This window comes from Xiphophorus maculatus, chromosome 2, assembly GCF_002775205.1.
Source record: "Xiphophorus maculatus strain JP 163 A chromosome 2, X_maculatus-5.0-male, whole genome shotgun sequence".
Classification (NCBI taxonomy): domain Eukaryota; kingdom Metazoa; phylum Chordata; class Actinopteri; order Cyprinodontiformes; family Poeciliidae; genus Xiphophorus; species Xiphophorus maculatus.
In genome coordinates this window covers 20,721,307-20,738,219 of record NC_036444.1, presented here as the reverse complement: position 1 = coordinate 20,738,219, position 16,913 = coordinate 20,721,307, and the positions used below count along the sequence as shown (strand labels likewise).

General features: G+C 38.5%; 1 protein-coding gene and 1 non-coding gene across 2 annotated transcripts; one reads left to right on the top strand and one right to left on the bottom strand.

Annotated features, from left to right (window-relative positions):
• Positions 1-3,092: 3,092 nt before the first annotated feature.
• On the top strand, positions 3,093-11,197 carry hal (histidine ammonia-lyase). Its single transcript, XM_005796289.2, has 20 exons — positions 3,093-3,435; positions 3,546-3,606; positions 3,720-3,747; positions 3,824-3,898; positions 3,980-4,052; positions 4,179-4,245; positions 4,331-4,368; positions 4,470-4,595; positions 4,730-4,869; positions 5,040-5,087; positions 6,241-6,388; positions 6,494-6,589; positions 6,779-6,837; positions 7,522-7,602; positions 7,726-7,791; positions 7,868-8,033; positions 9,097-9,231; positions 10,305-10,413; positions 10,500-10,569; positions 10,729-11,197. Exons 1-20 carry the CDS (start codon positions 3,189-3,191, stop codon positions 10,858-10,860), a joined length of 1,965 nt encoding a protein of 654 aa, XP_005796346.1. The 5' UTR covers positions 3,093-3,188; the 3' UTR covers positions 10,861-11,197.
• A 2,530-nt stretch (positions 11,198-13,727) lies between these two features.
• Positions 13,728-13,815, bottom strand: trnay-gua. Its single transcript is given in 2 exon segments — positions 13,728-13,763; positions 13,779-13,815. It is a non-coding gene; the product is annotated as a tRNA-Tyr (tRNA).
• Positions 13,816-16,913: the final 3,098 nt, after the last annotated feature.

Genomic DNA, 16,913 nt, shown 5'->3' with positions numbered 1-16,913 from the left:
AGGCGTGTTGCTCTGGGCAGCACCACAAGTCAAACAACAGTTGCTGTTATGTGCAGAGATGCATGTTTGGTTATATGCCAAATTTTCCAATGTACATCCTAAATATGTACATTTAAATCTATTATGTTTGTTGTACTCCAGCTATCCAAATTTAGTGAAATATCTCCATAACAGCAAAAATACAAGAAGTTTATGTTTTTATGTACTTGTAAATTAATTCAGGCAGTAAACGTTAAATAAATTCTGGGGTGTAATAATAACAATAACACAACAACACAGAGAACTAAATTGAATATATACTTGGATACTGTAAGCCAGTTCTGTCAGGGAGTCATAATGCAGAGCAGCATGGAAATCTTAAACATGCCCCACACTCTCCACACACCCGATGTCTCTATACCAGTGGTCCCCAAACTACGGCCCGCGGGCCAGATGCGGCCCGCCTCCACATTTGGTCCAGCCCCCTGAACAATACCAGAGTATTTTCATATATGTGCATTTTTATTTGATAAGTTGGACTTTTGCAATAAAATAAATGTTCCTTAGTAATGAACTTTATTTATTATTAACTACTAGTTAGTAACTATTTTATACATGCATATAATTGACCCTAACCCTTTTTTTATGTGGAGAACCCAGTGTTATTTGGTTATTATTTATTTCATAAATAGTGTTATTTCCTGACTTTTGTTCTCTGAAGAATCCAGAAAAGGTTATTTGATTGTGCTTTCTGAAAAACAATACATTTTTATGTTTAGCACTCTTACAATCGTCACACTTTTTCTGTTACAAACTGACCCCGGCCCCCCATCAGAGAAGGGACAAGTTATGTGGCCCTCACAGGAGAAAGTTTGGGGACCCCTGATCTACACTCTAATCATATTAATTTCAGGTAACAAGTTAAGAAAACATTACAGTTTATATTGCAATGTATATTTAGACGTTTGGGTTATTTCATCAAGTGTATGCTAATGCAAATCGCAATCCATTTAAGAAAAGGTGTGGAACAAAGCAGGGCAACCTAAAACATAGGTTTATAAAAAATATATATTTCATTTATATTTGCAGTTAAACACCTGTAGTCTAGGGTACTTTGATGAGTTATTTAGCCCTACTCGCTCTAAATATATCGGAAATACATGTATTAAAGATAAATTTATACTCGTGTGGATTCAGATCTCCAGAAAGCAACAACTTCAAAGATTTAACCATCCAGCAAGTGACGATGAGACTTTTGACAATTTATTGTAATCACATTTAGCTTTTGATCAGCAGGGGGCACTGTTGAGCACTTACAGCTTCATCAAGTGAAACATTTTCCAGCAGTTTTATGTGATGCATAATGTGTTGAAGAAGCTTTATCTGCCCAGACCTATTTGACACTACAGATAAGTGATCAAAACAGAAAGAAACTTTTCTTTACATTGAATTATATAACATGATGAAAACCTTGCGGTCCAGCAGGCAGAGACATTGTGCTCGTTAATCTGTTGAAAATGACAATTATGTCTTTTCAGATATAGAAATTTGAACAGAAAAAAAAATAGTTTCTGGAAGTTTCTAATGTGCCAACAGGGGTAAGCTTCAGAATAATCGTTCCCTGCTTAAGTTTCAATTTTGTTGAGATTCTTTTCTGGCAGATTTCCTGGTGAAATTAAGACGCAACAGTGAAAGAAAGAAAACAACTTTCTCTTTCATCTTTTCATTTAGTTAAATTGCATTGCTTGTATGATTATGATCTCTAGTTTGCAAACAACCTGCTCTGAAGCGGACTACACAGGCTGATGCTGCAGTACAATCACCCCAGACTGCCTATTGATAAATGTACAGCAAGTTATGGATGTTCATTCATCAAATGGTGGAGGAGACAGCAGCGGTAAAGCTGGGCAAAAGAGGACAGGAATCAAATGAATCCAGAAAATATCTGGAACTGAATCAGCAGTTTGAATGAAGTTTAAGGTTTGTGCGTCACACAATACTGGATAACAGTTTTCGTTGCATCATGATTGTATTATTATTATTATTATTATTATTATTATTATTATTATTATTATTATTATTATTATTATTATACATTGCCTATTTTAACAAAGCGTCAGTAGGTAACATTGTTGAAGGTCCTGGAGTCTTTCTGCGTTGAGTTTGCATGTTTTTCCTGTTCGTTCATATTCTCTCTGGGAACTCTCTCTCTTTCTGAATTGCCCTTATGTGTGCCTATGTTTGTGTGTGTGTGTGTGTGTGTGTGTGTGTGTGTGTGTGTGTGTGTGTGTGTGTGTGCAGTTGTTTGTCCTGCAAGTCTATGTCTTTCCCTGTGATGGACTATCAACCCCACCTCTTGCCCAATGACACTTGGCACCAGCCCCCTGGAAACCTGCAAGGTTGTCAACCAGATCTGAAGGTTCACATCTCCACCTCAGAGGCAACATGAAAAATGAGCCCCGACGCAGTGAGTTGATACAAATAATGGGGGGGAAACTGGACCGAAGTGATCAGTGTTTGACTTTTGAATAAATATTTGTTTGAAAGATGGTTTTTCTGACACTATGTTTATTCTGGGAGAAAGGCAGTCTAAAACGATTCATTTATCATTACATGAACGTGCTAACAGTTTTAGCAGGTTCTTTTATTTTTCCTGTAGCGGCCTTTACCTCACAGGTAGGGTAGTTGGGAAGACATGGCCGGGACTCGAACCCGTGATAGGCTGCGTCTAGGACCGAGGCCACCCTTCATAGGTAGTGCCACCGGCGTGCCTCATTTGAGTTTTTAAAGATTTAGCAAAAATGGTTCTGGAATCATGTGATTGTATAAGACCTTTCTGAATATTAATTGTCATAATTACAAAAAATATTCACATATTGATTCTCTTAACTTCATTTTGCCAGGATTAATAATTTCTGCTACAACAGTCATTTTCCCTCAAACTGGAGCACAACCCTGTGTAAGGCCTCCTCCCCCTTGGCTTGTTGTAACCGCATTTGGTCGATGAGATCAAACATCCATGTGAACGACCTTTGGAGGTCACTGGTCTCTAAAGAAAGAAAAAAAAAACATCAACAAAAGGTGCTATTCCGGCGAGGCGTGCCTCCCTCAGCTCGCATCTGATTGGTGTTGGGGAGGCGTTCGGCTGAAGGTGGAACCTGGGAGCCCAGAGCGCAGCGCTCACTGCGGCCGAGCCTCGCTGACGCGCAATGCCTCGCTTTACCGTCCACATCCGAGATGAATGGGTGGCAGTGGCCTGCCGGGACACCTCCAACAGCATCCAGTGGCTCGGACAGGAAGCGCTGAAGCGGTACATAAAGAACAAACCGGACAACGGCGGCATCCAGTCTGTGAAGGAGACGCGGTTCTTAGTGCGCAGGTGCCAGGGCCTGGGCTTGCTGGACGCGGATGACACCATCGATGATGTGCTGGAGGATAATGACTTTGTTGAACTTGGTAATGACTTTAGGCTTAAATGCAAGACAACTCTAACTGTACATATGAGTATTGCTTAATTCAAGGATTTTTTAAAATTTAATATCATTTTTCTCCTAAATTGCTTCCAGCAATTGAGGGAGACACCATGTCTTCCGACTTCATCCCATGTGAGCCTGGAGTTTCGAATATGTATCCTTAGACCTGCAAAACAGACATTAGAGACATTAAAGTAAATCCAAGTAGCAACAACATACAGTAGACACATTTGGATAAAGTGTATTCTTAACTAGACTTCAAAACAGCACAGCTGCATACAAAGAATCCGCAGAAGTAGGTATATTTTCTGTTGAACACCTAAAAAAGGATGTCAGATTTGGTTTTTGTGACACACATTTTTCTTGTGCAGTACATTAGTTTGGATGGCAACAGCCTGACTTCCACTGATCTGGTCAACTTAGGCAGAGGACTTTACAAGATAAAGGTAATGATCAAACACTGTTGTGTTTTTTCTGTCTGTGGTAAATCTTTGACCACCCTCCGTCCACCAAACTTTTCTTTCCAGCTAACTCCGGAGGCAGAGAAAAAGGTTGTGCAATCACGAGAACTTTTGGACACCATTGTCAAAGAAAACCGAGGTAAACCCGCATTTGACAACTGATTAACTGTGGAGAGCTTGCTGTAAATCAGTGATCGCAGAATTTCGTTTTCCCACAATTTGATGCCACCATGAACGTTTTTCTCTGCATCTGTCGTTCCTGCAGTTGTCTACGGAATAACGACAGGTTTCGGCAAATTTGCCCGAACTGTCATTCCTGTCAGCAAGCTCAAGTAAAGGCAACCTTTTCTGGTTTAATCTCTGTAAACTGATGCAGAACGATCCTCTTTTATGTGCCACACACTTTCTGCTCCACAGGGAACTCCAGGAAAACCTGGTGCGGTCGCACTCAGCAGGTAGAAATCTGTAAAGCCTTGAGATTGACTCTTCTGAGCCTTCAGTATGTTGGACTTTGTTTCAATTGGAAAGGCGCTAGAGTTTTTGCTGTGATTTGTAGGTTTGGGGAACCCATTGAGTCCCGAGAGGACCCGCATGCTGCTCGCTCTGAGGATCAATGTTTTAGCTAAAGGTCACAGCGGGATTTCTCTGGAAACCCTTCAAGCCATGATCCAGGCCTTCAATGGTAAGCTTCAACTAGACCCATCAGATGCCAAATTATTTTACCCAAGCTGATTTGCTATTCTGATCACTTCTTTAAAAGGCTCAGAGTTGATTTCCGACTAATCCTTCTCTCCAACTTACCTTGCCCCCATGCAGCCTCCTGCCTCTCCTTCGTTCCAGAGAAGGGGACGGTGGGAGCTAGCGGAGACTTGGCCCCCCTCTCGCACCTTGCCCTGGGACTGATGGGAGAAGGGAAAATGTGGTCCCCCAAGAGCGGATGGGCAGATGCCAAATATGTACAGTCACCTTTCCATAGTTTCGACACATCAGCTCTGTAATGATAACTAAAGGAAATGAGGGTCGTTCTTGGAAAAGTAAAAGGTTGCTAGGTCCAATGGGGAAACATGTTTGCTTTTTGATGACCCCTGTCTTTGTACACTCTCTGTCTCCTTTTACTCCTGGTCAGGTCCTGGAGGCCCACGGACTAAAGCCAATATCACTGAAACCCAAAGAGGTAACATTTAAAAATATACACGTGGTGTAGTATTTGTTTATCTGAGATTAAGGAATCAAAGTACACAACTTGTTCTGACATTACAGGATGCTATGTTTTTTCATGTATTAGGTGGGACAGACAGACGATTATCAATTTTTAAATAATTCATGAAAAAACAGGTTTAAAATGAAATAAATAAAACCTAAATACAGTTTGCTTAAGTGTACGGGCAGTCATCATGAATGCCACTTGAACTAATGAAACGTTTGAACCATTCTTTTACTACTAGAGCATTTATCCATTATTTAGACCTGTGAGAATTAAAAACAAAATTACAGTAGATGCTAGTGTGCAGCTAATTTTGTTTTTAAAAATCATTGAGGTCGTATCCATCATCATACCTAAAAAAGAAAACTTGTAAAAATTAATTGGAATGCCCAGATTTATGTCATATTTATTTTGATGAGAAATGACTGAGTTGATGCATTTAATAGGGATGATGGATTAAAGGTGATGAATCAATCATTGAAATAATCGTCCAACAAGTCAGTGATTGATTAACTGTGAACTGGAGTATACAGGTTAGAAAAAAAGATATGTTGCCAAAATTGTACAAAAATTTTATATATTTTGCATTTAAGATCATTTAAGATTTAAAATGAAATGAAAAACTTTGTCTGTAAATGTGTTCTAACCAGAACCTCAGAAGTGATGTAGTTGACTTTATTGGGTTGAAATTCTGTAAAAAAAAAATAAAAGTAAAAATAAAAACACTGTCATCAGATCATCCCTACACTGTATTGATTGAATGATTTTCACATGTTGATGTTTGAAGATGCAGATGCATCCTTTCCTACAAATAATAAAGCTTACACTAAAACAAGGCTGCGTTACCACATTTAAAGGAAAAAAAAAATGCTTATTTTGTTTAAAACAGGAATTTAATTATTTGTTTATTTGGATCTTATGTATCTCTACTACTAAAAACACTGAAGTGGTTAAATGAAGTATCTGCAGAAATTTCCATCTGATTAATGGATTGTCAGAATAATCGATAGATTAATTAATTGCTAAGATAATTGTTAGCTGAGGCCCTACATTCCCACTGTCCACCACCTCGTAAACGTGTCAAAAACAAATAGGCAGTTTCCTCTGTCCGTCCTTCGCCCAGGGCATTGCTCTGATCAACGGTACCCAGATGATCACCTCTTTGGGGGCGGAGGCGGTGGAGCGCGCCCGGGCCATCGCCCAGCAGGCGGATATCGTTGCTGCTCTAACGCTGGAGGTGCTGAAGGGAACCACTAAGGCCTTTGACAGCGGTGAGCAACAGCAGGAAGAGCAGATGTGGATAAATCCACGTCAAAGTTTCTACTTGACGTGGATCTACCCACAATTCATGCCAACACATTGTCGTTTTCCCACAGACATCCATTCACTGCGTCCCCATCCAGGCCAGACGGAAGTTGCCCTACGCTTTCGTTCGCTGCTGGACTCTGACCACCATCCATCTGAGATCGCAGGTTAGCAGAGAGACGCAAACTCAATGGGAGCATTAATTAATGAAACCACTTTTTAAAATAGTAATACACATCAAATTTGTTACCCATAATAAGGTTTGTCAAGGTGTCTTTGTGCATGTGGATTTAGGAAAACATGGTTATGTCGCTATGTTACATGTCCATATGTGTAATGTTAATGTCTATTTTCAGAGAGTCATAGGTTTTGTGACAGGGTCCAGGATGCCTACACCATGCGCTGCTGTCCTCAGGTAACTTCAGGTCAAATTTAGTTTAATTAGTCAGATTAGCAAAAAGTTGAAGCTAAGCAACAGAAATCTTTCAAGTTAAAGTCATATAAGTTTCACCTAATTTGGGAATAAAGTTACAAGACATTCTGAACCAATTATTTGCCCTGGTTGTCTTTCACAGCATATAGTAAAAACAAACTAAGATTTACTACTTGGTATTTATTTATTAGTAATCAGGGTAAAAGAAAAATAGAATTCTGATCATTTACAGGTGTGTCTTAATAAATCTGACTTTAAGTGAAAAGACAAAAAGAAACGTCAGCAATTCAAAAAGTGAAACTATGGAGGTTTACTGCAGACGTTTACTGCTCAGATTAATTTTGATTTCGTAAGTTTGCAGATGACAAAAGTCAAAACCTAGTTTCTCAGAAGATTTGAAAGCAGTTTAAACCATAAATTTACATGCGCTGCACAACAAGACACATTTTTTGCTCACTGGCTGGAGTTAAATTAGATCAAACTTCTCTTGTGTTGGCTTAGTTAGAATGACCAAAATTGTTTCTATTTGCTAAATTATCAGTACTTAGCAAGAACATGTTTTAGACCTTTTGGTTTTAGATATTTTTCTTTGAGTTGATTCAAGTTTGTATTTAAATATGTGGTGTTTGGATTTGTTTTTTGATTAGCATATTTCTTTGTATGCAGGTGCATGGAATAGCAAATGACACAATAATGTTTGTGCAGAACATCATCAACACAGAAATCAACAGCGCTACAGACAACCCTGTATCCTTCAGTGTCATGTAACCATGAAACAATAAGTGTCTTCCAAGAAGATCACACTTTTTCAAAAATAACTTAAGATTGCACATGGACTTCCACTTTTTTTTACCTTAACGGCCGTACAAGATGGTATTTGCAGAAAGAGGTGAAACCATTTCTGGTGGGAATTTCCATGGAGAATATCCAGCAAAGGTTTGTGGGTAATAAAACAGCCTCATGACCTTTGAGGAAGTAATTAACTCCTAATGCCATTTTTTTTTTCTAAAAGGCTCTCGACTTTCTGTCCATCGCTGTCCATGAGCTGGCTTCCATCAGCGAGAGGAGGATTGAGAGGTTATGTAACCCCTCACTGAGTGAGCTGCCTGCCTTCCTTGTTAATGAGGGCGGCCTCAACTCAGGCTTCATGATTGCCCACTGCACCGCTGCTTCTTTAGGTTGGTTTGTGAATATAACAAATGAAAATGTTACCTGAGAATTTTAGGTAACATCTTCACTTTTTCCCCACTTAACTTCTGCATCCTTGTGTGCTGCTTCAGTCAGTCAACTTTTACCACATTCTGCTCATTCAGGACATTACGGACGATGTCTTTTGGTATTGACATCGTCTATGGTTTATGAAATATTAAGCTTTTTGTGATCATCTTGGGCCCAATTGAAATTAACGAAACACTGCATAATTTCTGAAGAAGTTCTGCTAAAAACCTTGCACTCTTACACAGCTAGCTATTTCCACTTCAGCTAAAAACGCCGTTCAAACTTTAAAATGCTTAATTCAGCTGTTTCACATCTATTACATATTTCATGAAATCCTAATTCTAACCCTCCTTCCAACCCTAATGGCATGAGGGCAGAAATTTTTGATCAAATTATTTGGTCTACATTTTATGAAAGCCTACTAAATTTAGTCAGTGCTTAACTTTTGTAATGTTTCTTCTTGCATTTTTTTGCGTTTCTTCTTCTTTTGTTCTTTCACACCGCATGGAATACTGTGGATCAGCATGCTAGCGCTAGCCTCGATGCTATCATTATTACTTTAGCTTATTTTGCCTTTTTATAGCTAATTTTAGATTTTTTTCACACTGAATTGAGTATGTTGCTGTAAGCCAAGATGCTAGTCCTAGAAGCTAATATTAGCCTCTAGGTTACGGTTATAGAGGCTAGAAAAGCTAGCTTTAGCCTTTTCCCCCATATTTGCTTATAAACAGATGTGCTTTGTGAACAGTGTTCTGCACAAATTTGTCTGTTTGTGGGCTTTTTGCTTTGAGTGAAAGTTTTTTTTGTTTGTTTTTTTAAACTCTTGTACAGTTTTCAATTGGGTTCTGGAAACTTTTGATTTTTTCTGCTGCTTTCTTGCATTTCTGCAAGAGACAGCATTGACACTGCATTTTCGCAGGAAATGCACATTTTTAAAACATTTTTTATTCAAAATCCCTTTTTGCATTTCTTCTTCATCATTAAATCTCAGTAAAAACTCATTTTGACATCTATTCCTGTTAGTTTCAGAGAATAAAGTTTTATGCCACCCTTCGTCTGTGGACTCCCTGTCCACCAGCGCGGCTACAGAGGACCATGTGTCTATGGGAGGCTGGGCCGCTCGGAAAGCCTTGAGGGTTGTGGAGCATGTGGAGCAAGGTGAAAGGCTCTGTCCGGAATATTTCACAGCAAATCTAAATACTAAATCCAGAGTATCCTACTAGAGAAGAAAAACCAACACAAGTAATAATAAATTAATGTTCAGGCAGTGCTGTAAACAGGTCATAGTGTAGATTTCTTTTTGGTTTACATGGTTTTTCAGAATAAAATTCCAAAGGTCTCACTTATTTCTTGAACTTTAAAATTAAATGTTCACTGTGAATTTGCAGCAACAGGAAAGGCAAGTTTATTTCAGCAACAAGATAATTCAAAGTGCTTTACATGAAACAGGCAAAGTATGGAAAAGTTGGAATACAGGCTAAAATGATGTTTCAGTTAATACCGATCAAGGCAACGTTAAACAAATGGGTTTTGAGTCCCAGTCTTTCAGCAGTTTTTCAGTTTTCTGGAAGTTTGTTCCAGCTTAGTGGAGCAATCACTAAACTGAATGTTGCTACTCCATGTTTGGTTCTGATTATGGGGACGCAGAGCAGACCAGAACCAGAAGGCTAAAGTAGGTTAATGCAACAACAGCATATTTGCATATCGGTTAAGTAAGTGGAGTCTAGTAAAAGTTCATTAACCCCTTAACCTGCAATGGAACGCCCACCTGCTGTTTCTCCATTGTATGAGGGTTAAGGGGTTAAATGCAGTTCAGTGAAAAATTTGAGTCATGCCTTATGTCTTAATACTTGCCAGATTTTCTTTTAATCTTTCAAAGTGACTTAAATACATTTTCATCCTTTCTGAAGAACAATTTCAAATTCTGGCTGTTTTTTTCACTCATTTTTTCACTCATTTTCACTCCATTACCTCAAAGGTTATAAGCCGTGGAGTGGAAACAGTTTGTCGGTCAGAGTTGTTTCTACACAAGATTTGGTTCAAGTCAACAATGTATTTGTTTTGTAATGTTAGAAGCGACCATGACCTGGTCAGTTAACAGGAAGCTGTTGTATAAATGACCAAATGAAGCGACATTAGAAGTCGGTTTGATTAGCCCATTTTTATCCCAAAACATACGCACATAAAGATATTCTACACTTTAGCACAATTAACATGATTTTTGTGATCAGTTCTTGCCATAGAGCTGCTGGCGGCCTGCCAGGGTATCGAGTTCCTCCGCCCTCTTCGAACCACCACCCCGCTGGAGAAGGTCTACGACCTTGTGCGCACCGTTGTCAAGTAAGTTAGATGGATCTCAAGCCCACAAAAGTATGTGCACATAGTATATTTGTCTCCTATTTTCTCATTTTCTTGTACTGTAACAGGCCATGGATGAAAGACCGATTCATGTCGCCAGACATCGAAGCTGTTCACCGTCTCCTGCTGGACCAGAAGGCAAGAGGCTAAAATATTTGAAGTTTAGGTCATTTTGTTGAGTCAAAACCAAAAATCTCAATGTATCTTAGTGGAATTTGATGTAAAAGAAAAAAAAAAATCCCACATTTGTGAAGTAGAAGGAAAAGATTTTTGAAAATGTTTTCTTATCAATCTCAGGTGTGGAAGGTGGCCAAGCCTTACATTGACAAGTATCAGACTGAATACATCCCAGAGTCTCGACCCAATTCCCCCACTGCCTTCTCCCTGGATCCCCCCGCGTCACCGAGGAAGCGCGTCCGTCACGAGTGAAACAAAGCTTCAAATCAAGTTCACTCTGTTTTCTTACTGTTCTGCTTGAATCATTTTTACTGATCAAAAAGCCAAAAGTATAAATATTGTTACAAAGACTAATTATTAGTAAGACAGTGGAAGATTCCTGACATAAAAATCTGTGGCGATACGTTGCTTACTTAGAAATACATTACAAATGGTATTATCTGGAAAATGAAGTTTTTTAATTTTCTGTACTTACCCTGACACCACTGCAGTCAACTTGCATTACTCTTGACTACGGTTGCTAATGTAGTTTTTACAGCCTCTTCAGTTTCAGGCTTTGTTGGCATAAATAAAATTGTTTTGTGTGTAATTTGCTGCTATGTGATGTTTATGGATCCGTCTGTTTTAAATTGCATTTCTCTTGCTAGATTATCACATTTTTCTGTTATATTACTAACTTCATGAAATTGTTGGGGCTGCAGTTGGTAGCACTGTTGCCTTGCAGCAAGAAAGTCCTGGGTTCGATTCCCGGCCCGGGGTCTTGTTTGCATGTTCTCCCTGTGCATGTGTGGGTTCTCTCCGGGTTCTCCGGCTTCCTCCCACAGACCAAAAACATGACTGTCAGGTTAATTGGTCTCTCTAAATTCTCCCTAGGTGTGAGTGTGCATGGTTGTGTGTCCTGTATGTCTCTGTGTTGCCCTGCGACAGACTGGCGACCTGTCCAGGGTGTACCCCGCCTCTCGCCCACTAGGGACAAGGGTGTTAGAAAATGGACAGATGGATGAAATTGTTGTATGTTTCATTGTTACTTCTACAATAAGTGTCCTGATTGATCATATCTGCAACTGTAAACCCTTCATCATCTATAACTCATTAAATAAGTTATATTCTAACATACGCAAACATTTACATTTGATCTCTTCAGAACATTTTCATCACAAAATCTTAAGCTAGTTTCTAGTGCAAATATCTTAATACAATTGAGATAAGGCAAAATTAACTGGAACTTTTCAGGAAGATATAGGAGCTTATTTTAAGTAAAGAAATTCTTTAATATTGATGAAAAAGTACTTGTTCCATTGGCGGATTATTGTACTTACAACATGGGAAAAAAGTTCGTTATAAGTGAAATAATCTGTCAATGGAAGAAGTAGTTACATAATTTTAAAAACATCCAATCAGATTTTCGAAATATGTTCTTTCCTCTACTCTTGAGTAATTTCTTTTTTACCCGAGTGAAAACATGTCGAAGAAGTGCGACTTTTACTTGAGAACAATCACTGACTGTTTTACTCACCTCTGATTACAAGCTTTGCTAGAATTTATTTTTATTTATTTATTTTTTGTCATTTGCAATCACCATTTTACGTTCAGTTCACATTTGCACCACTAGATGTCGATATTAACCTATTTCAGAGACAGCATGGAGATTTTTTTTAGATAAGGACCCTTTTAATTTAGGGTCTGGTTAAGGGCTCTACGTGGTAAGTGAATAAGATATAATCATCAAGTGATTGTGAAACAGATACTTACAGAAGACCAACATATGGGTGTACTGTTTGCTCTGCATTTATTTAAAAAAACAAAACAAAAAACGATAAAGACACACATCAGTTGTCTTGTGGGTTTCATGTGAACTTCCGGTTCCCCCACAATGCTTGGCAAAAATGTGTGTTATTAGTTTTACATTAACTTTTGCTATGCAAGAAAGAAACAACTATTCCCAGGAGTTTAGAAACGTTAAGAAAGTATTTTCTCATTTGATTTTTAATAACAAAATAAAACTTTTAATTTACAATACTGCTTAAACTAAGCATTTTAATACACACTTAGCAGACTTAAAAATCTTGAATGAAATAACTTGAACTTCCCTTTAAAATTAAACATGATACATATATCTGCAGAGCACAACAAAACCACACATTGGCTGTCTTTTGGATTTCATGTGCACTTCTGACTCCTACATGAAACAAAATTATTGTTACACAAATAATAAAAGCCAAACAAATGAAGCGCAATTACAGGCACTCGCCACGAGGGGGCTGTAAAGGACGCCCACTGAGCATAAAACGTAAATAAAACATATTTTCACATATAGCCAATAGTCACAGTAACACTTTAAATTAACCAGTGAATAACGTCCAATTGGAATAACATAGAATATAATGTTTACAAAAAAAATTATAGAAACAGCCGGAGCAATTTCTCTAAATATGACATACCTTCTCAATGCTTTGCGGCAATGTGAGGGAGAGCACGTTACGTAGACATGTGGAAAACTGCACGCAATAGAAGACCTTCAAAATAAAATTGCTCAAAGAAACATAATTCGTACATTTCTCAATAACAAACGAAACAGTGGCATAAAGTGGTTGCTTAACAAAGATAATTATAATTGCAATTACTCTCTTTTGTTGTGTAAAGCAACTTTCAACTGCCATGTTGCTGAAAATGTGCTAAACAAATACATTTGACTTGACTTTTCTGCTGAATTTCCCTGAATGTGGCACAACAAAGGCTATTTCTATTTTATTCTACTCTATTTTTCAAAACTATAATTAGAAACGTAACCACGAAAGAACATAAGCACATGCGTGCACCTGATAACATGCTTGTGTTGGAGGCAACGATGTACGAGACTTACCGTCTGCTTTGTGATTGACGCAAAGGCAGTCAGTTATATGTTACCTGAGGGTAAAGGTCAGCCTTTTAAGCACTGTGCAGTAATCTTTCACACACAGAGAGGCAAGCACACCTTCACCTTATGGTAAAACCTGCTTTAGCTAACGTGTTGCGGGCAACCTATATACTAAGGTTCGTGCGTTGCGTCATAGCAGTGTAAAAACAACTGTCAGTGTTAACCAAAAGCATTCATCGCAATGAATAAAAATAACATCGTCTCCTTCGAGCCGGAGTCGAACCAGCGACCTAAGGATTTCAGCTGTAAGCCTCTACAGTCCTCCGCTCTACCAACTGAGCTATCGAAGGGACTCATAATGGCGCTGACGGCTCAACACAATTAATAATAGCGACATTTCTGACATTCTTCGTAGGTTAATCATAGGAACCAGAGATTAACTAATTTTTAAAAAATTTGTTTATTTCATCGAACCAAACAGTGCGTCCGATTCAACAAAAATATTATAAGAGAACTGCCCGCATTTTACCCACAAGTTTAACATAAAATCCTTCTGTGTTAAAAACAGAGCAGACAAAGATAGAAAAAAACAACATAGACTGTGACATCTGCCAAAGATAAACATCATAAAATGAGATGAGAAGGAAAGCAGTTATGATGTCGCATGTCTGGCTTTTTGTCTGGCTTCTGCACAAGTGTGGACAGATTTTTCTCGCTAGGGTTCAGTGAGCTGAAGGTGACAAGGCTGCGTGAAAGAGGAGGGAAGCATCGCCTTTTACAGTCTGGAAATAAAGCTGGCCAGTCTGACCCAGGTCTGGCATTCTTGCTGAGGAGACCACTGCAACACATATGTGCCTGGTCAAGGACAACACAGCAGGCACAACAGAGATCATATTGCAAATATCTCATGTTAAAACGTACCGTTGAACTTTAGCAACTGAACCCATGTAAAAATCACTTATTTGAAGTGTTTTACTTGTGTATCCGCAAAAAGATGCACTTAATGAACTTAATAATTAACATTAGTATGTAGTATGTATTTGAACCGACCTTCTTAAGATTCCAGACCTGGAGCTCAGACTGCCGGTCTAGATGCCTAAGATTTCTTAAAGCTCTTTGGAGACAAGCAGAAGACTGTTGTATCGCGAACCTTCAGTCGATGTGGGGTCACTCTCCAGCTTAGAAATCAACATGTAGTTATCTAGATGTGTTGTAATGGAACGCAATGGATGCAAATCTTTATAATGCCATTCAGTTTAGCAAAAAGCTGATCAAGACTCCTAGCGTAGGCACACTCCACACCATGACAGAGCCTTCACCGTGCTTTACAGGTGGTTGTATAAGAAAAGAAATCGCTTTTTAAAACTTTCTCCTCACCTTTTCTTGTCGCTTGGTTACGATTTTGAACCAAAACATTCAAATGTGGATCCATTTCTCCCTTCCTCAGATCATCCAACGACGAAGAATTGACGACGACAACATTTAGAAGCAGCTAAGGTCAAAAATGAGATTGAAATATTGATATATTTGAGAGTTTTTTTTTTGAGCAACTTAATCTGAATCTCCGTAAAGTTTTACGCACAAGTCAAATCAAACATTAGCTTACTTTAATTCCTAAGCTTCAGTTTGATGGCCAGATTGAGCAAATTTTGAACAAAATCAAGTCAGCTTCCCTAAATAATTGTGGCTGTTAGTCATATTCCACTCCATATTTTTTCTTCTTGTTATGGGTAAATGTTGGGAGTTTTGGAGAGCAAGAGGAAGTTGCTTGTAATGCGCAGAGCTTTCTTCCAGCCAAGGGAATACAACACAGATCAGCCAAGATCAGACATCCTTCCTGAGACAGTTTTCATCGAGATCTCTTGGAACTTGAAGGGGGAAAGAAAAAAAAAAAGGAGGTCTGCTATGCGACAAATGATCTGGGAAAAAACTAAATGCACCATGTAAATCTAGAAACACTCCAAGATCAAGCCTGTTTCCTTTTGAAGCGTCGTTGTGACGAGAGCAGCAGAATCCCAGGAATGTCACGCTTTGGGGGGGAAAAAAAACAAACAAAAAAAAAAACCTATGAATGTTCACCACGTCGTCTTTTGACGACTGCGAGGCTATTTAACAAAACGGCTAGTTGTCACAGGCTGTGTATTCAAACTAAACATGTGCAGATTGTATTAATTATCTTGACAAAATCTTTCTGGACTCCGTCAGGTGATGTCACTTTGAAATCCATAACCGGGCCAGAAGGCATGCGTGCAGCCGCATGATTAATGGGTCAAGGGTCGTGCTGCTCCCCAGGTCCAGGGCTGTTGTCTGTCTGAGGAGACAGACGAGGTGTGGTTAATAAATGCCAGGTAGTCCTAATGATACGTTTCAGGAATGTGGAGGCAATCTTCACGTCTCAGTTAATGTTTTATACCAGTAGCAGCTTTAAAGCTTCTCCTTACAGCATGTTGGTCAGAGATGAATCTCGCGTTGTGCCGGAACGTTCTGTTCCACCTAATGCCACTGATTTGTTAAAATGAGAAAAAAAGCCTCCCAAAGTCATAAACAACACCTTGAACCTTTTCACAGCCACAAACCCATATGTGTTATATTTGGAAATCGTCTCGTATGCATGTTCAGGTTGATGTGTTAATATTTCGCATGTTGGCCAGAGAATCTCATTTTTTCTGTTTTCACCACAAGGCTTGTAGAAAACTTGAGGTTCCCATAAAATCTTGAAAAGCATTGATGATTTTTTCTTTTTAAAAGAATTTTCCAGGTCTGGATGATTATAGAAAAAAGATTGAGCACTGAAGTATTTGATTTTCCAGATTCTTTTTTTTTTACTGATTTAAATGTTATACTGCTCCTTTTTGAGATTTGACCCTTCTGTAATTTGGGTTTTAATTCATTGAATAAATGTGCTTTCATTTAAAAGAAAAAAATTTAATGTTCAGATTCAAGTTGAATTGTCAACGTTTCTTGTGAAAATGCCAAAAAAAAAAAAAAAAAAAAAAATACACAACACAATAAAACTGAACTTATGTGTGCAGAATGTTCTTTAGAGAAACTACATTTATTTTAGGATATTTCAAACCCTAACTGATAAGTGCAAAGGTTATGAAATAGATAATAGACTCTGTAACAGAGTAGATGCCAAAAATGTACCGTAGTGAAACGGGCCAATATCACTCTGGTTAAAAAAGAAAGAAAGACAGTTTCAGCGTTGTGTGTTTTCATGATTTGATGGAGATCAGACTTCTGAGCAAGAAATTCAAGGTGAATACTTAGTCCACGTTGTTACAAAAATAACATTAAAATGATGTGAAAATGTGAGCGTGTAAAGGTTTAGAATAGGAGGATGTCTGTGTATTGGTGCAGCTCAAAGCTTTACTCTTCGTTTCAAAACCTGAATCTTTCCACAGCTCTGTCCATGACTGTCGACTGTGTTCCTTAGTCTTCATGATGC